At 45.9% G+C, this 26642-nt stretch overlaps 3 protein-coding genes across 4 annotated transcripts; 2 read left to right on the top strand and 1 right to left on the bottom strand.

Moving 5' to 3' along the window:
- Positions 1-852: 852 nt before the first annotated feature.
- LOC107542821 (zinc finger protein with KRAB and SCAN domains 4-like) lies at positions 853-9746 on the bottom strand. Of its 2 annotated transcripts, none has more exons than XM_087827683.1 (5): positions 9031-9746; positions 7753-7879; positions 6790-6872; positions 5751-5874; positions 853-4852 (listed from the first exon to the last, which is right to left on the bottom strand). In XM_087827683.1, the coding sequence occupies exons 1-5, from the start codon at positions 9409-9411 to the stop codon at positions 3990-3992; spliced, it is 1578 nt and encodes a 525-aa protein (XP_087683809.1). In that variant the 5' UTR covers positions 9412-9746; the 3' UTR covers positions 853-3989. The 2 variants fall into 2 exon arrangements, with proteins under 2 accessions (XP_087683809.1, XP_087683808.1); XM_087827682.1 differs by having other exon boundaries at positions 6790-6920; positions 9031-9744.
- Positions 9747-11721: 1975 nt separating this feature from the next.
- Positions 11722-15257, top strand: NKAPL (NFKB activating protein like). Its single transcript, XM_016220267.2, has one exon. The coding sequence runs from the start codon at positions 11722-11724 to the stop codon at positions 12877-12879; it is 1158 nt and encodes a 385-aa protein (XP_016075753.2). The 3' UTR covers positions 12880-15257.
- Positions 15258-16284: 1027 nt separating this feature from the next.
- On the top strand, positions 16285-25228 carry ZSCAN26 (zinc finger and SCAN domain containing 26). The gene is made up of 5 exons (XM_016220284.2): positions 16285-16430; positions 19771-20047; positions 21034-21525; positions 21785-21902; positions 23459-25228. The coding sequence occupies exons 3-5, from the start codon at positions 21100-21102 to the stop codon at positions 24361-24363; spliced, it is 1449 nt and encodes a 482-aa protein (XP_016075770.1). The 5' UTR covers positions 16285-16430; positions 19771-20047; positions 21034-21099; the 3' UTR covers positions 24364-25228.
- Positions 25229-26642: the final 1414 nt, after the last annotated feature.

The following is a 26642-nucleotide window of genomic DNA, read 5'->3' as shown; positions in this document are numbered from 1 at the left end:
AATGCTTGAGAACTGTGTCAGTTCAGAGTGGTTCTCAGCTGGAGAAATTTGGCATTGTCTGGAGGTGGTGGTGGTGGATGGCTGGGATGTGGCTGGTATCTAGTGGGTAGAGGCTAGAGATGCTGCTAAACATCTTATGTGCACAGGACACAAGAAAAAAAATTATCCTGTTGAGAAACCCTGTTCTAGATATAAAGTATATAGAAAAATACTAGCCTTGCAATTAGAAAACATTAGCTATGTAAGGGGAGAAAATGGTTAAAGTTTTAATGCTTTAATACCTGAAACTATAGTTCTTTTCTGATAGGTTGGAAATAATGCTATATGCTACTGTTTAAGAATTGATTCACAAAAGGAGTAACCACATGGTTTGTTACTTTTAAACAAGTAAGTGCACTACATTAGGATTTTTCCGATTTCTTTTTTTCTAGACCTTTGAAAATCTTGGTATATTTTAGAAATTGGAATAAAAGCAAAGATTTGGAAAAGTGTGCAGAGGATTTCAGATGACAGCCACTTCCTAATAAACAAAACACAGAACAGGCAGGAATATGTCATAGGGTTCAGCCATTAGAAAGGAAACCAGGAATTGTTGCTATGTTCACATCCCAAGGTCTTACATTGACATCCATACAGAGGAATTGCTAAGACCAGAAACAAAGGGAGAAATGTGAGTACAGTGTCAACAAAAGTTCCCAGGAAAGTAGTCATCTAGCAACATTTCTGTAGTAGCAACTCCATTTGAAATGTATGAAATAGGTTCTGCATTTACAAAGTGGACTGAAAAGTTTCCTCAGTTGAATTCTTCAGATAGTTTGACTATTATGAGTAAAAACAAGACAAAAAAGGGTGTTTAGAAACAAGTAGGTAAATTGAGTTTACTTAGTGGATAAAGTTCTCATGAATAATTGAGACAGAACAACACATGATTTGAGGTATCATTACAAGATAAGATCAACATTGTCAGACACAGGACACTTTAAAGGTAGTCTTTATTATTATTAAACAATTGTCACTCTAATATATAGAGTTTTTGGCTAATAAAGTAATATCCATTCCTCTACCAGTATCAACATTTTCAGGTTATTTACACAGCTCTTATTTGTATAAGCAGATCCTCACAACCCTGTGAGCTAAGTTGTCACTCCTGCTATTTTTTTCACTTAAGTTCCTAGAAACAGTTTTCGAAAGCATGAAAAGTGACTGCTTATATCTCAACTAAGCAGCTTGTTTTACTGGGTCTAATCTCATCTGAAAATATTTTTTTTGCTGTCCTTTTAAATAGGCTAGAATTAAACACATTTTATAACTCACTTATTAATTAACACACCTGCCCTAGCAGGTGTGGCTCAGTATTTAGAGTGTCAGCCTGAGCACTGAAGGGTGTCCGGTTTGATTCCCAGTCAAGGGCACATATCTGGGTGCAGGTTCAATCTCTGGCCCCTGTCAGGGTACCTGCAGAAGGCAGCCAATCGATGTGTGTCTGTCTCCCCCACCCTCCCATAGTCAATGGAAAAAAAATATCCTCAGGTGAGGATTAACAAAGTAAAATAAAAATAAACACACCTTTGTTTTACACACAAGTGGCACATCTAAAAGACTAGCAGCAAATTAATACATTTTTCTGAAATCACACAATGCTGACTATTCTTAGCAGAAAATGCCAGGGTGCTTACTGAATAAAATTTAAAGTCCTTGCTCTGGCACTGAAGGGTTCTACAATATACCTACCTCTCAAACCTGTCTTATTTACTAAATTTGAGAAACTCCTTTAGTCTTTTCTACTAACATGTCACCCGTCCACGGAATAACAACAGCTCAGCTGGAAGTTACCTTTCCCTCCTCTTAACTTCATAGCCTTGTTTACCACTCAAGATATCCAGGCACTGCTCACTTACATGCACGTCTTAGCAACTTGATTGAACTGAACGCCTGAGCTCAAGTGTGCGTGTATATGCGCACAGTTTATCCCTTCATTGTCAGGAAAGCTGTACTCAAAAGTATTGTTCTACGATTTTCCCCTTCTCTACAGAGAAGTGTTTTGTGCTTGGAAGGAGCTGAAAGAGTAAAAGGAGACACAGTGGTCCTTTGTTAATCTCAATAAGTTATACATGTATAATCCTTTCTGGTTTATAAAAGGCTTTCACATATATCTCTTCACATGATACAAGAAACAAACACCAAAGAAAAATGAACAGTGTTTAAGATCAAGGCCATTAGCAAATATTTAGGAAAAACAGAAAAGAGAAAAGGAAATAACTAATTTGTGGAGGTAACAAAAATAAGGTTAATTTAAAAGGAAATTTTAAAAGGCTAGAAATGATTAAGTGAAGAAAGTCTATAGGGTTGTGAGAGCTAAAGGTTTGTGTTGGACTGCAGTGGGGACACTGAGGGCACAGGCTGTAGGACTGGTAGAGGGAGAGCCCTGTGGTTTAGAGAGTCTCTAGTTAACCTGTGCTCCTTCAGAGCAGAAATCCAGGACGGTAAGTGAACAGAACATGGTCAGGGTTTCGTCCGAAACTGAATCCATTCTTGGCACAGCCTGGTGCAGCTGGAACCAGGTGATATGCACTCAGGCACTGAGGAAGAACTCACAGAAGGTGATTTGGGTGAAAACAAGATATCACAAAATTTTTACTATGGATAACTCACAGCATAGTCTTGACTTCACATGTTGACACTGGACACGGTGGGATCACTCTGGTCAGACAGGGTTCTCTGTGTGTGTCTCTCCTGCCCACACTCAGGTCTGTCCTCATTGGCTGCCTCTGTCCCCATCATCTCATCCCCAACCATGGGCAGTTTTGAAAACAGGAATGATACTGGTTATAAATATTTGGTGTGACTCCTCTGACCTGGAGGAAGATTAAACTCAGCTGACATATGCCTTGGTGCACCGTAGGCTCTAAATTGGGAGGGATGCAGATGGTGTCTTGACACTTGGTTATGCCCAAGATAAGTAAAAGCTGAGAAGAAGTTATTGAGCATCATAGACATTTTGTCAGATTCATAGTCATTTTGATCTGACTTGATAAATTCATATTTACCTGAATGTGAACAGTTTCCCCCTAACTGTTAAAATTAAGGTGAACTAATGTAATTGACACTGACTAAAGAATGGAGCTGTATGGATGGAGCAGTCTCAATGTCTTAATGACATTGTTTAAGGCATTCTTTTTTTTTTCCCCCTCACCTGTGGATATTTTTTCCATTGCTTTTCAGAGAGTGTAAGGGAGAAAGAGAAAAACATTGATGTGAGAGACACCACATCAATTCGTTGCCTTCTGCATGCACCCCGCCAAGGCCAGGGACTGAGCCTGCAACTGAGATATATGCCTTTCACTAGAATTAAATCCAGGACCCTTCAGTCCTCAGGCCTACATTCTAACCACTGAGCCAAACCAGTCAGAGCTGTTTAAGGCATTTTTAATGAAAGCTCCGCCCCAACTCTGACAAGCCTATGTATTTGGCAACAGATACACTACATCAACCTCTGAGTCTAGAACATCAGAGAATCAGACACAAACACTGATGGCCTTAGTTAGAAACTCCAGAGTTTCAGACAAAGTCATTTCACACGTAGCACCTATGTGCTAACAAAGCACCGTGGGGGCACGTCAGTGATCCAACCCACTGGTGAAGGATTAAATATGGGCCGAATGACTAGAGCAGCAGCCCTCAATTAGAGCCACAGACCCAGGAATGTCATAAAGTGGTGGCTCAGGGGGAGGAGCCAGTCTGGAAGCCCCTGAAGTTCAACAGGTCGGAAGAAACCGTCTCAGGTCCTACCTCTTCCAGACAACAATCCAGAGCCTCTTTTCAAACAAGTGTTTTTCCAGTCATCTTCTAGAGTGTGGCAGATCTCTGACACCACCTGATAACCTGTGGCAAATGAAGCCCCAGCCCATAATCTCTGTGGTCAGCAAGGGCTCCAGGGTGGCTTCAATTCAACGAGGAAGGAGCACCAACTTTGGCACCTAAGCCATGGGTCACCGGGACAGAATTTTCTTCACAACGTGGCTTCTCTGATGTTGAACAAGGTATGAAGTTCGGGTGAAGCCCTTTCCACATGCATCACACTCATAGGGTTTCTCACCCGTGTGGATTTTCTGGTGTTCAATAAGGCTTCTGTTCCTAGTGAAACTTCTCTCACACTCATTACATTTATAAGACACGGGAGCCTCAACATCCCCCTCCTGGCTCTCTCTCTTCCCGTGACTCTCCCAAGTCTCTCCATGCTCAGCATCCTGAACACTTCTATCTCTATGGACCCTCTGATGTCTCAGGAGATGTGAATTCCGCCTAAAGGCTTTGCCACACACGCTGCACCGGTACGGCTTCTCCCCAGTGTGGATTCTGTGATGTTCAAGGAGGCTGCAGCTCTGGCTAAAGGTCTTCCCACAGTCATCACACTCATAGGGCCTCTCCCCAGTGTGTGTTCTCTGGTGTTTGATAAGGTTTGAGCTGTGACTGAAGACCTTGCTACATTCTTCACAGGCATAGGGCTTCTCCCCAGTGTGGACTCTCTCGTGAATAACAAGGGCCGAACTCCCGATGAAGGACTTGCCGCAGTCTTCACACTCATAGGGCTTCTCCCCAGTATGGATTCTCCTGTGCTTAGTCAGGCCTGAGCTCTGAGCAAAGCTCTTTCCACATTCATGGCAAATGTGCCGCCTCCTCCCAGCGGTGGTCTTCTGCTTTCTTTGTAATCTGCCCTCCAGTTCACTGGCCCCTGCACATGTAGCTATCTTGGCAATGGCTTCACCCAGGTGGCACGGTATCTGCCCAGGCTCCTGTTCCAGGTGCTCCTCAGCTAGAGGCAACTCTTGGATCTTGGTCTGTATTTCACCACCTGAAAGAACAAAGGGCCAACAACTGTCTGTTACACCCTGCGGCGTGGAGGAGAGCTCTGTTGAGTCCCAAGGAGGCAAGAATGACAGAGGTCTATCTACACCATGGATGGGGCTTAAGTATAAGAATGAGGGAGAACAGGCGTGCTGGGGAGTGAGGAGACTTGGGAAAGGAAATGGATGCATCAGAAGAAGGGGCCAGACTGTGAGCATGCAGGGAAGGGGCGAGGACTGCGCTGAGTCTACACGCAGAGGCTCCGAGTTCTAGAGATCGACAGGCAGGGCCTTGCCCCTAGAACTGTATAATAAAGGGCTGGGCAGATGGCAAGCGTAAGAAAGGCAGGTGAAAGGACTTCGGAGCGTTCCATACAAATCAGAGAAAGGACCTCAGAAAAGCACAGTCACCTCCACTCTCATCCCAGGCAGAGGCAAGGTCCCCACACAGAACTGACTTCGGCACTGGGGGATCTGAGTCGGAGCCCCCACTGTGCCAACCATGAGCTATGTGAACTCGGACAAGCCAGGCCATCTGTGAGCCTCTGCACCCGCATCTCTGAGATCAGGCTCCATCGTCGGTCTCTAAGTGGCTCCCAGCTGTCACACACTGGTCCCATGGCCTGTTTCCTGAAGAGACCCCTCAGCTCTCCTACCATCTCAGGTCTAGCCACAAGAAGGGACTCAACACTGACTGATCATCTGCTCTGAGCCAGACCTGACCTGTCTGCTTCATCCCACTTAACCTAAGAGAACGCAAAGCCAGAAGGGTTAAGGAGCTGGTCAGTAACAGGATTTAGAAACAGTGATTCCGAATCCAAACACATGGCTCCAACAGCCTGGAGGTTCTAATGCACAAAAGGAAGCCAGGAAACCTTAGGAGAAATCGGTGCCCATCAGTCTTACCCAGGGAGGTCAGAGCGCCACCGTCGTCCTGCCTTTCATCTCCACACACCTTCACCTGAGGTGACTCCACCTCTGAACGTCCAGGGGACACAGGCAGAGCCACATCTTCCATTTTCAGCAACCCCTGAAACAACAGGTAACCCCACCTAGCTCCACTCCCCAAGATCAGTTTCAGGGGTGGGCACATGCAGAGAATGCACATCCCCCTAGAGGGGCCTGTGGAAAAAGGCAAGTGGGCACCCTTTTACCAGCCTAATCCTCACTCTCATCACATGGGTGTCAACAAAATAACCACTAAAGAAGGAAATATTACACACATTAGGAGAAGTCCTTTACTTAATCCTAAACAGTCCAGAAAGTGAAAAGTTTCGGGAAACAAGGGCAAATGCAGTGAAAGCAGTGAAACCCGATCCAGACCTTTCAAACGCTTTGGGGTGTGCTCCAGCAAAGGGGGGGTGGGGGCTCACTTATATCAATGCTTTTTAAATACAATGAAATCTAGGTCTGAGGTCAAATAGGTCAGGAAAGACTGGGTAAGAGATTAAAACCCAGTGCAAGTAAAGATTGTTCCAAGTCTACTATTAACCTTTCTACGTGAGGACACACCTTATCTGTGCCTTCAAGTTTAAGTTCCTAGAGAGCAGAGGCCATGACTTTATACTGCTCACTAACAGCACAATTTATGACACTTTAGAAGACAAAACTAAATCATCATGACAAGATCTTCAGTTTGCATTGGCTGAACTGCTCTCGTTGAACAAGAAAATCCCACTGAGGAAGCAGCTGACCAAACAGATGGGGTTAGGAAGATTGGGGTAGCACACACAGCCCCCCAAGCTAGGAGTAAACCAGGAAAATCCTCTTTTAAGTGGCACCAAAATAAAGGCAGACAACAGTAAGCAACCTTGGGATAGATGAGAAAACTCAAACCCCATATGGGCCTGGGCGGGGGGGTAGGACGTGTGAGGAGAAGGGATGTAACCAGGAGCCCCTCAGCAGGGCTGGGAGCTGGGCTGGGGCAGGAGCGGCTCCAGCTCACCTGGGATTCTGGGGTGTGCCTGGCAGCCACCACTGCGTCTTCTGTGAGGTCCCCTCCCAGGGCAAGCCCAGGAACCTGCAGAGCTGAGGAGAGCTCTGGATGAGATCTACCCTCACAGTCGGCCTCCCTACCTGTGGAGTCCAAGTTCAAACACTGGTTAGTACATTCCCGCCAAGGAGTTTATGCCGTGTGCTCCTTTCCAAAATCCTTGATCCCTCCCAGCTCCAGTCCTAGACCCACAGAGATCTGGTGTGTTCTGTAGATACAGAAAATTGATGGATGCTTGGTAGGAATGACAATGAAAGCAAAATAATGAAAAGTTTTTCATCTGCAGATCCTCTGAACTTTGCTAGGGAAGGGGAGAAAAATGAGACTTTAGTTATGTTTTTAGTAGCTCTTTTGGGGCTTTCTGCTTGGTTTTGAAAAACTATGAAGAGCAAGACAGGCTGGTCCCAGAAAGGCAGAAGTAAACATCTGGTTGTAGAGAACTTGCTGATTCAAGAGAGAGAAAAGTGAAAAGAAGGCAGGTTTTCCTGTAGGAGGCATACTTTAAAAGGGCACAAGGCAGTTGGTTTGCACTAGAACCTCTGTTAAGAAATGATGACTGTGTGTGGGGTGCCATGTCCCAGGGCTGTGTCTTGGAAACTGAAACACATGACCAGGGCACATGAGAAACACCTCAGAACACACAGCCATGTCCTATGGAGTGAGTGTCATGCTACTTTAATAACAGACATTGGTTTTAGAAAATTTATATTCTTTGATTTGCAACAACCCTATAGTCTATGGGATATTCTAACTGCCTTTACAGGTTCTGTTCATTTTCTGAAATTGTGTTATTAATGTGTTTTCTTGCTATCTTCACCACTAGAATGTAAGCTCCCTTGCAGTACGGACTCTACCTCAGTGATGGCTCTACCCCCAGTACTAGCAACACTGCCTACTACATAAGACAGTCCTCACCTCTGTCTGGTAAGGCCTGGGATCCCATGGGTTCATGCTTGAGCAGAGTCTTCATCGGCTGGAATTGGTGACTATGTGACCTGTGGGATGGTGTCAACACTGCCATGCTCTGGTCACCACCTGGAACCTAGAATTTATCATTTATTTTCACTTATTCATCAAACACTTCTATAGCACTTTCTATGCATCTGACGTTTCCAAGAGCGTTAAGAATATTAACTCCTTTAACACTCTTTGGGAATTGGGGCTAAGTTCACAGAGAATACTGATATCTTTTCTTCTCGGAAAAATGAGGGTATTAATTTCCAGCTTACAGGGTGTCGGGGAGCAGTAAATAAGGTCACAGTACGTGAAATCACCTTACACAGGCCCCTGCACATGGTGTGTCCCCGGGGAATGCAGGCTTCCCTCCAGACATTTATAGTTGTTAGTTTCCAAGTTACTTTCTCAGGTGCAGCTCAGAATTCCCCACATCCTCTGTCAAGAATCAAGAGCCTGCCTGGCCGGTGTGGCTCAGCAGTTGAGCATCTACCTAGGATCCAGGAGATCTCGGTTTGATTCCCAGTCAGGGCACATGCCTGGGTTGCTGGCTCCATCCCCAGTAGGGGGCATGCAGGAGGCAGCCCATCAAAGATTCTCTCTCATTATGTTTCTCTCTCTCCCCCTCTTCCTTCCTCTCTCTGAAATCAATAAAGACATTTTTTAAAAAAAGAATGTAGAGCCTGAAGATGAGTGACTTGAAATGATTTTTCACTGTTACAGCGCTAGGGGGCACTCCCTCCCAAATATTCCATGAGTACAAATAGGAAAAAAATATACTTTTATTTTTATTAGTCTCTAAAAGAGATTTAGCATTGGCTTCAAGCCAAGTGGAATAAGCACACCTGGGAACCTGTCTGCTATAGAAATTGCTCGTCTTCACATCATGTTACAACCAGGTAAACAGTGTCAAAGTAACTCATGCTTGTAACCCTTTGAAATGACCAGTTATTATTTAGCGCATTAATTTTTAAAAGCGCATCTATAACTTTGTCACAAATTTGTTTCATGCCCTGCTAACTGTATTTCAATATAATCGAGCTTTTTTGTAATCCTTTATACTTTTATTTTAAGAATATTATTATGAGAAGGGGTCCAGGGACTTCACCTACTGCCAAGGAGGTTCCTGGTCCACAGAGAGACTGTGAACTCTGGGTCCTAAAGGAAATGCCCCACCTCGGCTCGTGAGGTTTCAGGAGGAAACAGGCCAGGCTCTGAGACACCGAACCTGCTCTCTACCTGCGGCGCGGGCTCCTCCAGCGGCCTCTGCAGATACTCCAACAGCACCACGGCCTCCTCCCCGCTCTGCGGGTGCAGCTCCCGCACCCGGGCCTGCAGCCCCGCGGGCAGGATGCTCAGGAACTGCTCCAGCACCAGCAGCTCCAGCATCTGCTCCTTGCTGTGCGTCTCGGGCCGCAGCCACAGCCGGCAGAGCTCGCGGAGCCGGCTCAGCGCCCGGCGGGGCCCCCGGGCCTCGGGGTAGCGGAACCCGCGGAAGCGCTGGCGGGAGCGCTCCGGCCCCGGGGCCTCGTCGTCCTCCACCTTCACCGCCAAGATCCCAGCCCGGTCCTCGGCGGACGGGGCGTCCAGGGCCGCGCTCTCCCCGGACTCTCCCGCCATCCTGGACCCGGGCCGCACTCGGGCCTCCCTGCAGCTGGAGCTGTTTCCGCAGAAGATTCCTGGAGGGGAGGTCGCGTCAGCCAGTCCAGCAGCAAGGACACCCCTGGGCGCAGGTGCACAGGCTTCTCGGGGCAGCCGCGCCTCGCGGCCTCGCCCTGGGCGCCCCAAGCGAATCCCGAGGCCGCGCAGCCTAAGCGGGACTCGCCTCCCCTGGCTCTCTAGGAAGCGCCTCTCGGTGGCTTTTCCCGAATTAACCCCTTAGCTACCGGGTCCCGACCTCCACCCCGGGGAGGCGGCAGGCGGGGGAAGGAGCGGCGGCTCTGCACCCTGAGAAACGCTGTCAGGGCCGCGCGGGGTCCGCAGGCCCGAGGCCGGCTAGACTGAGGGGTGGCAGCGTCGCCCACAGAGGCCGCGCCCTCGGAGCCCTCGGAGCCCTCGGAGCCCTCGGAGCCCTCGGAGCCCTCGGAGCCCTCGGAGCTCCGCGCGGGGCGCCGGCCTCTCCCTGCCCAACATCGCCGAGAGTAGCGGCCGCCCCTCGTCCTTCCCGGCTGCCTTTCTCTTTCCTCCCTTCAAGGCCAAACTGCTTGAAAGAAAGCACTCCCCCGACTCCAGCCCTCACCTTCACTCCGCCGTAAAGCACTGTAGGGGCAAAGCCGCTGAGATTTGTCCCGCAGAAGTAACCGTAGCCCGCCCCCCCCCCCCCCCCCAGCCACTTTCCAGGGCTCCTCGCAGGCAGCCGACTTACAGGCCTCCGCCGGGAACGCCCTGCCCCTGGCTCCCAGGGCCGCCCCTTGCGGTCCGGCCTTCCCCGGACCTCGCCCAGTCTAGCCCTGAGCCTAGACCCGCAGGCTCTCCAGCCGCGTCACCTGGTTTTAACGCGTTCTGGCTGGGTGACCTTGGTAAAGTACTTAACCTCTTTCTGCCTGACGTTCTTAATCTATAATAAATGGGAGTTGTAATAGTATATAAAGACGTGAGCATTAGGTGAGTTTTTGTTTTGTTAATCCTTACTCAAAGATATTTTTCCATTCATTTTTAGAGAAAGTGGAAGGGAGGGAGGGGGAAAGAGACATCGAGGTGCCTGGTTGGTTGTCCTGGTTGGGATCTACCCCAGGTAAGTGCCCTTAACAGGGAATTGAACCTGCGACCCTTCAGTGCGCCGCGGACGCTCCACCCTCTGAGCAACACCGCGGGGCAGTAGGTGAGCCGCTTCTGCGTCAAGTGCCTGGAGCGGCGCCGGGCTGTAAGCGAGGCCAGCCCCAAACGGAAGGAAGTCCTGAGAGCCCTTTGCGCCTGATGGCACTAGATTTTAAGCCAGAAGTGGCTGCAGTTATTTTGCTGGACTGAGATATCAGTAAGTCCCCTTTCCACCCCATGGAATGCAAGTTTGATAAAGTTTTAAGTGGAAAAAAAAAACATCCCTAGCTTCTGACTTAGTTTTTCCATCACTTTCCCTTTCTGTCAACTAACCCAGCAGATAAAGTTAACTAACGAGAAGCAAGAGGACGGTAATCGCTGTGTGCATTTTAAGGCCGGGGGAAGTGATCTTGTATGAAACGTTTGTCAGTTCAGAGTGAACAAAGTGTGTGGGGAAAGTGGTTCTAAAACCACAATGTTTCTGAAAAAAGTAACTACATAGGGAGACATCCACAAGACTGAGTTGGATGCTTCCTTGTTTCTGGGTAGAAAAGACTGTGAATTGAAGAACAGAAATCATGACCCTGGCCCGCACTTGGCAAAGAGGCTGAGCTCAAACTTTAATTCCAAAAGAAGTTCTGGTTCTTGCTTTCGGTAGGAGCTATTGGGGTTGGGCATCTTTAATAAACGTATCTTCCGCCATGAAGATGGCGGACAGGCGCCCCTCTCTGGGACAAAGAAGAGGAGCTGGGAGGTAGGGACCCTGGGGAAGGGGTAGGACGCGGCGGACGGAAGTGAGAGTGGGAGGAGCGAAGGGCAGGCTCTCGAGAGGGAAAAGGCAAATACAGGAGAGGGGGTGTTGGGACAGCAGCGGGATTCCGCGGTGCAAAGTCCTCGTTTCATGTTCCCACGGGCCCCGGCTGGGGAATGTAAGCCCCAAGCACAGGCGTGGCCGTGCCCTTTACGCGCTCGGGACAAAAACCTCCAACTGCCTCGACCCTGGGCTTCGCAGCCCCCGCGCCGGTCGGGGCTTCGCCCAGCAACTAGCCGGAAGCGGAAGCCGCGCGGGACTGGGGCTGGCGCGCCTGCGCGAGCGGGAGTCGGCCGCCATGTTCCGGGTGGTGACGGTGGGGCGTTGACCCGTAGGTCTCCTCTGAGGGCGCAGCGCGGCCCATGGCGCCGGTGTCCAGGTCCCGCTCCTCCGAGGACACTCCGGGCTCCCGGAGACGGCGACGCAGCTCATCGAGGAGCAGCCGTTCCCGCTCTCGCGGCCGCGAGGGCCTCAAGCCTCCGTGGGGGTGGTCGGCCGGCGCTCCTTCCCGCCGCAGCGGCTCCGGGTCTCGAGAGCCGCCCCCCGGGCTCCGCGACGGCTTGTCCTCTCCCACCTCCCGCGGCGGGCACCGCCATCACCACCAGTACACCGGCGACCGGCGGTGGGCCGACGACGACGCGGTGGGGAAGGAGGAGAGCTGTCGGCAGAGGAGGCTGAAGGAGAGGGAGAGGATCGGGGAGTTGGGAGCCCCCGAGGTGTGGGGGCTGTCTCCAAAGTACCCTGAGCCGGATTCTGATGAACACACCCCTTTTGAAAACGAAGAGGTAAAAACTCAGCGCACCAGCAGTTCAGATTCCAGCTCCGAAGAAAAAGGGGGAAAGAAGATCAGTCGTTCAAAAAGCAAAAAAAAAAGAAAGAAAAAGTCCAAAAGAAAACATAGGAAGTATGATGATGGTAGTGACAGTGATTCAGACTCTGACACGAATTCTAGTTCTGATGATGGGGAAAAGAGAGCCAAAAAAGCCAAGAACAGAAAGAAGAAAAAGAAACACAGAGGGGAGAAAAACAAAAAAAAGAAGATTAAAAAAGAGCCTGCTGACTCCAGCTATAAGGGTTCAGGAGGAGCGTTGCCAGAAGATACCTGCATTGAGCACTCAAAGATTGCAGATACCATGGATCTCATAGGTCCAGAAGCACCTGTAATACTCACCTCTCAAGATGAGAAACCTTTGAACTATGGCCATGCTCTGCTCCCAGGTGAAGGTGCAGCTATGGCTGAGTATGTAAAAGCTGGGAAGCGTATCCCACGAAGAGGTGAAATTGGGCTGACAAGTGAAGAGATTGCTTCATTTGAATGCTCGGGTTATGTTATGAGTGGTAGCAGGCATCGCAGAATGGAGGCTGTACGACTGCGTAAAGAGAACCAGATCTATAGTGCGGATGAGAAAAGAGCCCTTGCCTCCTTTAACCAAGAAGAGAGACGGAAGAGAGAGAATAACATTCTGGCCAGTTTCCGAGAGATGGTGTACAGAAAGACAAAAGGGAAAGATGACAAATAGGGACATTTGTTCTACAGGACTTTGAGTAACAATTTTACATGACCAAATAGTATTAAAAGGCTTTACAGTGCTACTGTACCTACTATGTTAGTAAGTCCTTCAAGAAAAAGCTGTTTTTTGAGATCTCTTTAGCAATTTCTTTTTATTTTTAACTTAAAAAGTAATACATGCACATAGCTTTTAAAATATTCAAACACACCCTAGCTGGTTTGGCTCTGTGGCTAGAGTGGCCCACGGACTGAAGTATCCTGGGTTCAATTTCAGCCAAGGGCACGTACTCTGGTTGCAGGCTAGATTCCCAGCCCCAGTTTGGGGTGCGTGCCCGACGCAACCAATGTGTGTCTCTCATACCGACCTTTCTCCCTTCCACTCTGAAAAGCAATGGAAAATATATCCTTGGGTGAGGATTAAAAATATATACATATATATTCAAACACTACAGGAGAGTCAGTAAAATGTGAATCAAGTTCCTGATCCTTCTCCCCAAAGAAACCTCTTTGTGTTCTCTATATCTGTCCATGAGTTCTTTGTACATGTAAGCATATTGTTGCAGCCTGATTGCATTTAACAGACTGAGTTTTAAAAAAATAGATGTACTCACTCATATAATAGATGTGCAGCAGGAGGATGTGTTTCCTGCATGGCTTTAATAGGACTTTGGCTTCTTTATTCTTTATGGGTCATTTTCCTTTTCAGGTTGGTTTCTCTCAAATAAGGTCTGCCAGAGCCCTGAGTTAGGTTATATATTTCCTGGTCCACCTCTAAAGAGAGAAAGAACATTTTTGTGTTGCATTGCAAACGACCCTGAGATTCAGCCCAATTAGATTAGGTCACATGCCCATCATAAAAAGACATTGCTGCCAGGGAAATAGAATGGCCTACTCTTGGAGCTGTAGGGTTGGTCAGCTTATGGGCTACATGGGGAACAAACAGATACCTGAATAAAAATCAGGGTAATACTAGAAATGGGGGATTGGCAACCAAGAAATGCCCACTACAGTTTTGAGTGATTTTTTTAAAAACAGAGTACCTGTGCTGAATGCTAAAATTTTCTTGAAGAAAAGGTTGACTTCGACTTTTAGAAGCCAGATACATGATTGAAGGGGGCATAGGCTTTATCCATAAAAGTAGATATGAAAGAGAAAAGATGAAGGTCCAGAGTGCTTCAGTCTTCCAAAGAGTAGATTAGGTGCCACCTAGACTAGGAAGAGAAAGAAAAGAGAAGGTGTAAAGGAGGAGGCAGTTGGTAGAGCTCATTAAAAGGAGCCCAGATGAAAAGGAAAAACGGCATGGATAAGACAGCTTTGGGAGGCTTGCTAGCACCAGTGCTGGAGAAGACTTTAAAATGAGCTTCACTTACAGTCTATGATAAGGTCATTGTTGTCATCCAGTGACATTTACCTGACCCCTGAGCTTTTGTTTGGATAACCAACTTTGTGAGGCTCAAGACCCTGGTAAGCCCCATAGAGCTGAAGGTGAAGGGGTGTTGTTCTAGAATCGGACAAGGAAGAGCTATGTGGAAGGGCACCTTTATCCCAGAGTGTGACTTAATTGGCACTGGACCACACTAGCTTCAGATTTTCCCCAAAGATGGTTGGGGAACACTGTGAAAGACACCTTGTTACATATGTATATTTCCACTGTTAGAAACAAACCATACCACACTATACACATGGATCTACACCTCGCTTTTTTCACTCAACAATGCATGTTGGGGATGTTTGGTATTAACGTATATAAATGTACCTCGTTCTTTGTAATGACTTTATAGTATTCTATTGTATAGAAGGACCATATTTTATTGGATGTTTTCAATATTATATGATTACATACTAGTATAGGGAAATCTTTGTGTTGTAAGTGTATTATCTGTAGTATATTCATCTAGAAATATAAGTATTGGGTCAAAAAGAATCCTTTGGGTATCTAAGAATGGCCACATAGAAGTGCAATTATTGGATTAAAAGGAAGATATTTATTAGATATTTTCTATGTGTTTAGGAACTATGGTAGGTATTGGGGATAAACCAAGGGACATCTGAGGCTTGATTCCTGCCATTATAGAATTTTATATTTACTAGGGGACACAGACTTTTAAAAGTTAACAGATGAATAAGTATAAATTGTATTATTCTATGAAGAAAGTAGGAGGCTAGAGACAGTAATAGGGGACATTTTTTGATAGGGTGGTCAGGAAAGGCTAAGACCATCACATTTCAGCTGTGTGCTTTTAAATTGTAATAGATACTGCAACATTGCCTTCCAAATAAGACCCACCAGTTTACACACTTACCAATAATGCAGTTCTAAACCTTTTGATATTTGCCAATCTGATAGGTGAAAATGGCATTTCATTTTTGTTTTTGTTTCTTTAAGAGTAAACGTGAGCATCTTTTCCTACAGATATATGTCTTTTGTAATTCTTTTTCATGTATATGGGTACTACCCACATTATAACCCTTGCCCATTTTCCTACTTGGTTGCTGATCTTTTCTTACTGGTCCTAATAACTTGCCAATAATAAATGTTATCCCTTTATTACATACCATGCAGATATCCCCCCCCCCCTTTTATTTGAGTTTTGAATTGCTTTTTCTGGGAAAACACTTGATCATATTGCCCTTTACAGCCTAAAAAGATTCCCTAACGCTAGCCATACAATTAAATATATTTGTCCTCACTTGGGAAAAAGATGCAGCTAAGAAACTACGGCTTCTAAGTAAGCCAAGGTAAGATTGATGAGTTTCTTTTTCAAAAAGACAGAATACACACAATACAACAAATTATAAGTGTAATCCCTACAGCAATGTTCTCATGACTATTTCGTGCTGTCATTATGCTTAACTTGCTGTTTAATGTTGCTATTAGGAAACTGGCCAGTAAATCTGCCTTAAGAGAGATTTGAAAATTAGAATTTGAAGATCACTTTGTTTCAAGAGAGTTAATAAAAAGAGTTAGAACAATTCAATCTCCAAAATACTTTGACACTTAATTTTACCACTGGGTTTGATGGCTTTTATTTAAATTGGGGAGAAATGGTAAACCATGTGCCTGTGTTTTAATAATGTGAGTGAGCAAAGTGGAAATGCCAGCTGTTTGTGATAACAGTAAACTGAGTTGGCTTGATTTTATATGAATGAAATAAAATTCTGCTTAAAAGTGAAAAAACACCTAAGGTCGCGTCAACAAGTGCGTCCGAGGAGCTAGCCCCAGAGCCCCTGGCGGACGCAGGACACCATCGAGCTGCGGTCCTCCGCGTTCCTAGAGCGGCATTAGAGCAGAGACCAGCGCGCGCTGGGCGGGCGCCGACGCCCGCGGGGCGCAGACGGTCGTGGCGAGCGCTCGGTGCCGCGGGCGGGTCCTGGGCGCGCTGGGCTGGCCCCGGCGGGAGAGCGGCTCGGTCCCTGCGGGCGCTGAGAAGCCTTCGCGACGGAGGGAGAGCGCCGACGGCGTCCTGGGCCTGCAGGCGGCGGAGCTGTGGACGTCGTTCCCCGGACGCCGGCGTCGGCTGCAGCCTTCCATGCAGGGAGCGCGAGTTCGCAGGTGTTAAGGTAAGCCTTAGAAGGCAATTGAGCGGAAACCTGAAGTAGCTGAGAAGATCTGCGTCGCTTTTGGGGATCACAAGCTTTCTAGGCAGAGGGATTAGCCAGTGCAGAGGCTCTGAAGCGGGATCTTGGTTGACACATTCGAGGAGGAGCAGGGAGACCAGAGTGAACAGGGTGAGGTTTGTAGAGGACGATAGATTGGGAGTGCGGGGAGGCATTGTGTTGTGTAAGGAATTTGGGCGTTTCTTGGTGGGAAAAGTTTTTGGAATATTTTGAGCAGAGGAAAAACATCTGACTTATATTTTAAAGCATCTATAGCTGGGAACTTATGATGAGAATAGCCTGTAGAGGGACAAGAATGGAATCAGGGGAACTGAAAAGTTAGGAGACTATGGCAAGTAATTCAGGTAGGAGATAAGGATATCCTGGACTAGTATTGTAGAAGTGATTAGTAGTGGCCAGATTAATGATCCACTTTGAAGGTAGAGCCAAAAGGGTTTGCTGTTGGATCAGATGTGGGTTGTGAGAGTAACAGGTTTTTGGCCTGTGGCTACAAGAGATGTTGATGGAAAGATCTGAGGTTCAGCTTTGGGACCTTGAATATGTTATTTAACTCTCTATGTCTCAGTTCCCTTACTCTTTAATAGTATCTTCTTTATAGGGTTTCATTACTGCATGTAAAGCACAGAGAACAGTTGTGCAGGCTTATTGTTTTATTATGCTGAGACATGAAAAGTGAAGGGGCATTAATGAGAAGAAAATTGGAAGGCTGAAGATGTTCCAGGCAGAGGAGTGAGATGTGGAAGGACCCAGGAGCAGGAAAGAGTATTGCAAGTTTGAAAGTTCATTAGATCATAAGAAAATTTTAAATCCTATTGTTGGATGTTTTGAACTTGATCCAGAACATAATGATGAGCCATTAAATGCAATATGCACATCAAAGACATAACCAGATTTCCTCTTTAGAAAGGTCACTGACTGCAGTGAGAAGCTAGCGTGGCAAGTCAGACAACCAGTTGCAGTAGCCTGGGTAGGAGAAGATGGTGGCAGAGAGGACGGAGAGAAGGGGATGGTCTGAGAGAGAGTTAGGTGGACTCAACAGAGCTTGATTGACCTGATACATGAGATGTGAAAGGAGGCTGGAAGGGACAGTTTTAAGAAATACTTATTATGTATTGGGTTTGATAGATGTAATCACATCATAGAAATGAGCCACCACTAATTCAATATTCCACACTAAATATCTTTTTTACTCAAGGTTCTCCAGAGAAACAGAACCAATAAGTGACATATAGATACACATAGATGAAGATTTAAAGGAATTGGCTCACGCAGTTATGGAGGCTGGCAAGTCCCAAGATTAGCAGAGTGAGTTGGCAAGCTGGAGATTCAAGGAGAGCCAATGATTTAGTTCCTGGCCTGAGAACCAGGAGATTCAACGGTGTAGTTACAGTCGGAAGGCCAGCAGGTTCAAGACCCAGGAAGAGCCAGTGTTTCTAGTCAAGTCAAAATGCAGGAAGAAAGCTGATTTTCCAGTTTGAAGCCTGTTAGGTGGGAGGAATTCTCTTCTGTATGGAGGAGAGTCAGCCTTTTTGTGTCATTCAGACCTTCACTTGATCGGATGAAGGTCACCCATGTTATGGAGGGCAGTCTGCCTCAGTTAGTCTATGGGTTTAAATATTAATCTCATTCAGAAACACCCATAGTAATGTTTGACCAAATATTTGGGCACCCCATGGTCCAGTCAAATTGTTAGATAAAATTAACCATTGCAATACCTTTATTTCTAGACAACAATCATTCATCACTTTCTTGGACTTTTTCACTTCCATTAAGAGTAGGATTTGGCTTTTTATTTTTATTTACTTATTTATTTTAAACATATCTTAATTGATTTCAGAGAGAGGCAAGGAGGGGTAAAGAGAGAGAGAGAAACATCAACGATGAGAGAGTCACTGATCGGCTGCTTAGCCCGCAACCCGAGCATGTGCCCTGACTGGGAATTGAACCCTGATCTCCTGGATCCTAGGTTGATGCTCAACCGCTGAGCCACGCCCAGCCGGGCAGGATTTGGCTTTTTAAATTTTAAGTCCATTTTTGACAAAGAAAAGTATACACCAGCTGGGAGTGTTCCTATGTATACATCAGGAAATATATAACATGAAGCTGTGTTTGGAGCTTAGCCAGGCACAGCCACTAATTGAGTGAGCCGCAAACCCTGCCCACGCATATTGATTCAAAGGCAAGTATCAGCTGTCAGCACATGCTACTCCATTGCTCTTCTGAGTCACTCAAGAGAACTCAAAATCAAGAATGCTAAGTCCCCACATACCAACAGAGGATGATGGTGACATGTGAGTTTGAGAGGCTTCTGTAAGGCATCCAGGTACCAGATGGCCAGAAGAAGGTACAGGTGTGGCTCTCTTGAGATATCTGGGCCGGACAACAAGGAAATCATTGGATCAAGTTAGTAATTAAGTTACAGACATACCTGTCCTCTACATTACTGCTTCCTAGCTTCTCCCCTATTTTTCTCCTTCCATTCAATGTCTTATTTTTTGAAAAAGTGATTTTTGCTCATTCTTTTCATGTTCTCATTTTCCCTTGGCAGGCTGGCTGACTGTTGACTCTAACCTACCTACATTGCCTTCGCAGAAGTCAGTGACCTCTGTGTTTTTTTTAAGTGCATATGTCAGATATTCAATTAGTGCACCTTCCTATAGCATTTCACACTCTTGAGCACTGCGTTTTATTTTTATTTATCTTTATTGTTCATAGTATTACAGATGTCCCCATTTTTCTCCCCATTGCCCCCCCCACACTCTCCCCGCCTCCCCCCCGCCCAGGCCTCCACCACATTGTTGTCTGTGTCTATGGGTTATGCATATAACCATATAAGTTCTTTGGTTAATCTCTTCCTGCCCTTCCCTCCAGCACTGCCATTTTATAATTCCAATTATAAATCAATGAATTTGTATTCTTTACAATTATTGTCTCATTTACCTCAAAACACCTCTGTGAACTAGGTATTATCTTCATCTTACAAATGAGTAAACTTAAGTCTCCAAGAGGATAAGTAACTTGTCCCAAGTCACACTGCTTGCACGTGACAGGGCTGGATTGGATCATTCACAGAAATAGTCTCCTTGGCCTTCTGGGTGCTCTTGTCTTTGTTCTTCTCAGCCTCTCCAGCTGTTCCTTCTCATCTCTCTTCCATGTGCTAAGAGTTTACCAGGGTTCCAGCTACAACTGACTTCTTCATTACCCTGAATTTACCAGGCTTTCCCCAACAGCTCTATGCTCAGCCTTTGCTCTGTCTGAAAAAGCCTCTTTCTTTTCTTGTCAGCTTTACTTTTATTTGTCTTTGAAGACCCAGAAGAACTTGCCTCCAGGAAGCCTTTCCTCACCCACAACTGGGAATAGTGCCTCACCACTGTGTCCTGCCAACACCCTGTGCATCCCTTCACCGTGGCACTGAAGGAACTGCACTGCGACTGCTCACTCACTGAGACCTCTTAAGCAGCAGCAAGCTCTAGAGGCCAGGAGCTGTGTCTGTCTCCGTATTCCTGGTTGCTGCGTGCTCTCTCCCCACAGTGCACACTCTCCTCCTGAAACACTTGACAGTAAGTTTCAGTGCCATCTCCTGAGAATAAGAATATTCTCGTGGCCACAGTGCATTTATCCCACCTGAGAAAATTCTCTTTTGGGATCTATAAACTTTTTCTGTAAATGGCCAGGTAGTAAATGTTTTCAGCTTTGCAGGTGAGGTGATCTCTGTGGAAGCCACTCGGTCCTGCCAGTGTTGTGCAGGTGCATTTGTAACAGAACCTGAACAGCTGGGTGTAGCTAAATTCCAGAAAAGCCTTTTGCACAAAACCAGACTTTGGTCTCCTTTGGTGTGCTGGCCTGTAGTTTGTCTATACATCATATTTAGATTTCTGAATTGTTCAAAACATAATATTTATATCTTTTTTAACTTGAGCCAGTTTCACACATTGCTTTTTGCTGTGTTGTTCTAATCTAGAATAATACCTTCCCCACACCTTGTTATTTTTGTGGAATTGATTGTTTTGAAGGGTCCATGGCTGTTGTAGATGGCGGAGTGCTGGATTTATCTGAAAGTTTCCTCATTATTAGATCCACGTTAAATCATTTTTAATAAAAATGCTATACAGGTGGAAAAGCACAAGGTCAGTTGTCTTACTGTTGGTTTTGCTAGATTTTATCACTGAATTAAGGTTGTGATATCGCCATTTTTCCCTTTTTAATGAATTAATAAGTGGTAAGACCGAGAATGCCATCCTGACTCCTTTCACCCAGTGGTACTGCCTATTTGTGGTTCTTGATTGAACCGGTTATTTCATTTAGAGCTACCACATGGAAATTTTTCAAATGTGTTATTCCTGCTACATTAGCTGGCAGTCCGTTAAACAGAGGTTTCTCATTTTGTATGTGTTCCTTTTCTAGGAATGTGTTGTTTTTTCAGAGAGAACAGAATGGATAGTAATTATTAGAAGTGTACACACCTAACAAAGGAGTAGTGCTATTGCTTTTGTCATTGTTGCTACTGCTCGTACTGTGTCTGTGACTCTGGTTATTACATTTCCAGGGGTGTCCCTGAGGAGATAGTCAAAAGAAGGTTCTCCAAAACAGAGAGAGCAGTTTGCAGCTGGGGATGGCAACAGCATTGGTGAGCGCTCCTGCCTGGCCTCCTCTGAATTTGAAGAAGGAGAGGCTTCTGGCTGTGAAGAAGGATGACCACCCTGCTTGGGAACAGGGATTCAAGTGGCCAGGAAATGGCACAGGCCTTGGACAGGAGCCTCTGTGCAGGCAGTTCAGGCAGTTGCGGTATGAAGAGACCACAGGACCTCGAGAGGCACTGAACCGGCTCCGTGAGCTCTGCCGGCTGTGGCTGCGGCCTGAGATGCATAGCAAGGAGCAGATGCTGGAGCTGCTGGTCCTTGAACAGTTCCTGAGCATCCTGCCCGAGGAGCTACAGGCCCAGGTGCGCGAGCAGCACCCGAAGAGTGGGGAGGAGGCCGTGGTTGTAGTGGAGGATTTGCAGCTGGAGCTCCAAGAAACAGGACGACAGTTAGAAAAGGTAAGATGTGACTGAGATGGCCTCAGCCAGAGAGGCAGACGTGAGCTGAGCAGTGGGATGAGAATTGCTGCGTTCTGTTTCAGTTTCTTTTTGATTTGGATGTTCATTGCTATAGGTTTTACCTTTTCTCTGCTGGGAGGAAACTAAATGCTTTTATTTGCCCCTCTGGGGTTTTTCTTTGCTCTCTTTCCTAATATTGGAGCGTTTTTTTCTGAATGGCAGTTTTCTCCTATACCCACTTATACCCAATTGTTCCTAGGACCTAGAACAGGCAAAGAAACGGAGCATGCATGTGGAAGAGACAGTGGCTCTGAATGCAGTGCAGACCCTGCAGGTCCCACCTGAGAGTGCAGTTCCGAAGCCTGAAACAGAACAGGGTAAGAAACAGACTGTGTCTGCTTGCGTGTAAGAGGCGTGCTCAGCCGCGTTGGCATTTTGTTTTTTGTTTTTGTTGGTCAGGTTTATTGAGGTATAGTTTATATACTGTAAATCCACTCTTTGTAAGCGTTCAGTTCATTGAGTTTCACAAACATGAAGTAATTACAGTCATCTAATCACCACCACAATCAGGATACAGAAGATTTACCCTGGCCCGTTTTGCACAGTGGTTAGAGCATCGGGCCGCGGACTGAGTGGCCCTGGTCTGGGTGCATGCTGGAGGCAATTGATTGATGTGTCTCTCTCACATCTGTGTTTCTCCCTCTCTCTCTCTCCCCCTTTACCTCTCCTTCCCTTTCACTCTCTCTGAAAAGCAATGGAAAAAATATCCTCAGGTGAGGATTAAAAGAAAAAAAGAAGAAAACCATTCAGTTAGCTGAGTAATGTTATTCTTTCAACCTTTTCTGCGATGTTTGAAAAATTTTATAATAGAGTAAAAAATAGAAAAACCACTACTTTCAGTGTCTTCTAATAGCCATTAACAAAGGCCTCACATGTCATATTCTGGAATCTGCTGACCTCGCAGCCTCATGTCCACTACCATAACCAACTTGTTTCGCTTTGCTTGGGCTTTAACACTGACAGTTCCATGTCCTGGGGAAAAAACCTGTCCCCAGGCAGAGTGGGACAGTGTGTCACCCTCTGTCCCGCCCGTAGCTCTCTGAGCCTCTTCTGTCTTCCTCACTCTCACTGAGTAATTCCCACTTTTCCATCAGGACCTTAGACAGCACTTTCCCTGTCCTTCCCTGAGTCCCCAGAGTCCAGGTTCCCCACCAGGTGTTCTCCTATTACAGAAGTGATTACATTGTATTATAGTTGCTGGTTAATGTCTCTTTTTATCTTGCCAGGCAAAAGGGCAGGGCCTTTGCTTTGTTTCCTGAGTCTGTTACAGTCCTTGGCCTAAAGTAGGTCCTCACTAAATGCCTATTTGTTGAATGGTTGGTGTTGATTCTAAAGCCTTCCTTTACCACCTACCTACTTTTTCAATTCTGGATGCTTTTTCTAGAGGTTTGAGGTTTAATTTACATTTCTGCTGTTACACAGCTGGTCAGTGATAAAATGGGCACCATGTCTACATTTTTTCATTTTCAGTTACAATGTCATCGCTTTCTTATTGGGCCCAGGATCTTCACTTGACCTAGCTTTTTAATTTTACATGTGTCAAGCCGTTTTCAAGAATATATAGCCATTCCCTTTAAGACAGTAGCTAGCTTGTGTGTGTGTGCGTGTGTGTGTGTGTGTGTGTGTGAGTGATATGATAAAATTCAAACCATGAGAATAAATCACATTCTACCACAACCCCCTTCCTTCCACAAAGGCAGCCACGTTCACAATTTCTTCTGTATCATTCCATATGTATTCTACACACACTCAAACATCCATAACATCTCCACTTGCATATATGACTTGATTTAAAAATTTTCCTCCTAATTGCAGATTTTTTTCACCAAAAATCAAAAACCAAGTAGTTGATGGCATATATTTAATGTTTCAGGTGAAGAGACAATAATTGAGAATGGGACGCCGGTTGTAGAGATAGACCTTTGTGGAGGAGTGAAATCATCTGGGAAAGTGTCTGAGCTGGCAGATGCTCATTATGAGGGCTCTCGTTTGGAAAGGCAGCAGGCCAACCCCAAAGAGAGGACCAACTATAACTGCTCAGAATGTGGGGAGGGCTTTATCCAGCACTCAGACCTGGTTAAACATGAAGGTATGCATACTGCAGGGAAGCTCTGTGAATCTGAGGGGCATCAAAGTTTCCATCCTCCTGGACATCAGAAAATCCACTCTAGAGAGAAAGGTCATCAGTGTCACGAGTGTGGGAAAGCCTTTCAGAGAAGTTCACACCTTGTCAGACATCAGAAAATCCATCTTGGTGAGAAGCCTTATCAGTGCAAGGAGTGTGGGAAAGTGTTTAGCCAGAACACAGGCCTTTTGGAACATCTCAGAATCCATACTGGAGAGAAACCTTTTCTATGTATCCTCTGTGGAAAGAACTTTCGGCGCAGCTCTCACCTTAATCGACACCAGAGAATTCACAGTCAGGAGGAGCCCCGTGAGTGCAAGGAGTGTGGAAAAACCTTCAGTCAGGCCCTGCTCCTCACCCACCACCAGAGGATCCACAGCCACTCCAGAAGCCACCAGTGTCATGAGTGTGGGAAGGCCTTCCGTTTAACCTCAGACCTTATTCGACATCACAGGATTCACACTGGAGAAAAACCTTTCAAGTGTAATATATGCCAGAAAGCCTTCCGACTAAACTCACACCTTGCTCAGCATGTGCGAATCCACAATGAAGAAAAATCCTATGAGTGTAATGAATGTGGAGAAGCCTTCAGGCAGAGGTCAGGTCTTTTTCAACATCAGAGATATCACCACAAAGACAAACTGGCTTGCTGAGGTGTCCTCTCCCTAAGGAACATCAGAGACAGTACATTAACAAGCAAACCAAGCTGCACTTTAGAAAGAGTCGCTCTATCCAATTCTGGCATCAGAATTTGTGGGGACAACTTGGAGACTATCTGCCCCCACTCTTTCTACTTTGTTTTCCATGAAGTCAATTTGTTCCACGATAACTTGGCCCTATATGGTACTGGGGGATCAGAGTTGAACAGCATTCTTGACTACAGGACTTTTCAGAGGCTTTAACATGGTAACGTCTTGATGATGCATCTCCATGTAGTCAAGAGCCTCATGACTGAGTGAGGGCTTTGAAGTCAGCAGCCAATTAAGTATCCACAGATTTACAGGCTCAAGCAGAACAAGAGTAGGTTGATATTTCTGCATATGCTACAGCAACGAACTCCTATAAGATAAACTAATGATGTTTGGAAATAAACCACACTGAAAGGTGTCTTAAAGTGCAGTCTAATGGTGACGGTTTGCCCCCACTGGCTTTACTAATCTCCACTCCTCCCACCCCCAACCAGCAGAGGCATTTTGGAAAAACAAAGATCATCTAATTTTACCATTTCCCACCCCAACCACAGTACCTCATTGATTCAAGTTAGAAATTAAGGTTTTATTCAGACTAGAGAAGAGATTCATTAGTCATTTGAATGAACCATGATGAATTAATTCAAGCAGCAGCTATCTTACTTGATATCTCCAGTGCCAGTATAGTGACTGCCGCATAGACACGATTCAGTAAATGTCTGAAAGAAGAAGTTGGATATTTTTTAAATACTGATGCTGCAATTTAAAAATGTTGCTTGTTCTGGAATTCTTTGAAAGTCAAATAATAAAGTCAGCTTGTAGATCATGATTTTTATATTGTGAATACAAAAATGTCATCGTCATGATGAAGAATATTAAGCTTAGGAGACTCCACTTCCAGACCCATCACCTGGGTGGTGAACATCATTTGCTTAGTGATAGTAGCTGCTCGGGGTTCTGCTCTCTGGAAAAGGCTTCACAGTCTGCCATGGGAATGGGAAGATTAGTGAAGCACTGTGGATTGTTAAGGATTTGGTTCAGCTGCGGATGGTTTAAAAACAAAAAGAGTAGGAGTGACTTAATAAAAGTCTGTTTTTCTCCTAAATAAGAGAGGCTGTAGATGAGCAGTCCAGGACAGGTAAGGTGGTTCAGTGACGTCACTGGGGACCCTGTCTTCTGCTTTTCAGTACCACCATCCTGGTGCATGCCATGGTCCTTACAATCATCACATGACCCTCAGTGTCTGCTCAAGCTCCAGCCATCACATGCAAAATGTGCACAAAAGGCAGAAGGGCAAAAAGAAACTCCTGCCAATTCAGTCAGCTCCCTGTGAGCAGCCTTCCATCAGGTCACTTCAGCACTATGTCATAGGCCAAAACTTAGGGAGGGGAGGTTGGAAAGTGTCTTATTCTTGGCTGCAGTGTCCAGCAGAAAGTTAGGCTTCTGTTACTAAGAACAAAGGGGGCATGAATGCCAGATAGGCACTGAGCAGTCTGATCCACTTCCCGTTCCTTCCCACTCTGAGCTGACTGATGTGAGCTGGCCAGTGGAAGGAGGGCCAAATCTGTAGGAGCCCCTATAAGTTTTTGAGAAATAAGAATTTCATAGGAAGTCAGTCATACCCACTGCTTAGGTAGCCACAAAGCTGTGTATCTTTTATTCTTTTATTAGTGAAATTAAGTTGACATCAGGGATTTCCCCCTACGTGTTTTGAGGACTGTGCTGAGGTCAGTACCTAAACATATAGCTCTATGTCATAGTTTAAACCTATGTTTCTGTTTAGTTTAAGAAGGAAAGAACATAGAATATCTTTCTTTTCATTAAAGAGCAATGGCCCTTGCCAGTGTGCTTCATTTGGTTGGGCGTTGTCCTGTGCACCAAAAGGTTGTTAGTTCAATTCCCAGTCAGGGCACATGCCCAGGCTGTGGGCTTGACTCCCGAGTGTGAGTGTGCAGGAGGCAGCCAATGGATTGATGTCTCTACTCTCTCCCTCTCCCTTCCTCTCTCTCTTTGAACATGAATAAATATTATTTTTTTTAAAAAACAGTGACTGCCAGCCGGGTGTGGCTCAGCATCAGCAGTTGAGCATTGACCTAGAATCAAGGAGATTGTGGTTCAATTCCTGGTCAGGGCACATGCCCAGGTAGTGGGCTTGATCCCCATTTGGGGGCGTGCAGGAGGCAGCCAATCAATGAGGACTCTCTTATCATTGATGGTTCTCTCTCTCTCTTTCTCTCTCTCTC

The sequence above is a fragment of the Miniopterus natalensis genome, chromosome 19 (assembly GCF_054644295.1).
Source record: "Miniopterus natalensis isolate mMinNat1 chromosome 19, mMinNat1.hap1, whole genome shotgun sequence".
NCBI classification, from domain to species: Eukaryota; Metazoa; Chordata; class Mammalia; order Chiroptera; family Miniopteridae; genus Miniopterus; species Miniopterus natalensis.
Note: the sequence above shows the minus strand (reverse complement) of the source record. Positions and strands in the feature narration are given on the sequence as shown.

Bases quoted from the DNA above. Each gene is read 5' to 3' on its own strand.
- LOC107542821 (XM_087827682.1), bottom strand. From the start codon at position 9,411: ATGGCGGGAGAGTCCGGGGAGAGCGCGGCCCTGGACGCCCCGTCCGCC. The intron at 5,875-6,789 runs GTGAGCTGGAGC...CTGTTGTTTCAG, and splicing joins GGCACACCCCAGAATCCCAG to GGGTTGCTGAAAATGGAAGA. The intron at 4,853-5,750 runs GTAAGACTGATG...TTGTTCTTTCAG, and splicing joins TGGCGCTCTGACCTCCCTGG to GTGGTGAAATACAGACCAAG.
- NKAPL (XM_016220267.2), top strand. From the start codon at position 11,722: ATGGCGCCGGTGTCCAGGTCCCGCTCCTCCGAGGACACTCCGGGCTCC.
- ZSCAN26 (XM_016220284.2), top strand. From the start codon at position 21,100: ATGGCAACAGCATTGGTGAGCGCTCCTGCCTGGCCTCCTCTGAATTTG. The intron at 21,526-21,784 runs GTAAGATGTGAC...AATTGTTCCTAG, and splicing joins CAGGACGACAGTTAGAAAAG to GACCTAGAACAGGCAAAGAA. The intron at 21,903-23,458 runs GTAAGAAACAGA...TTAATGTTTCAG, and splicing joins GAAGCCTGAAACAGAACAGG to GTGAAGAGACAATAATTGAG.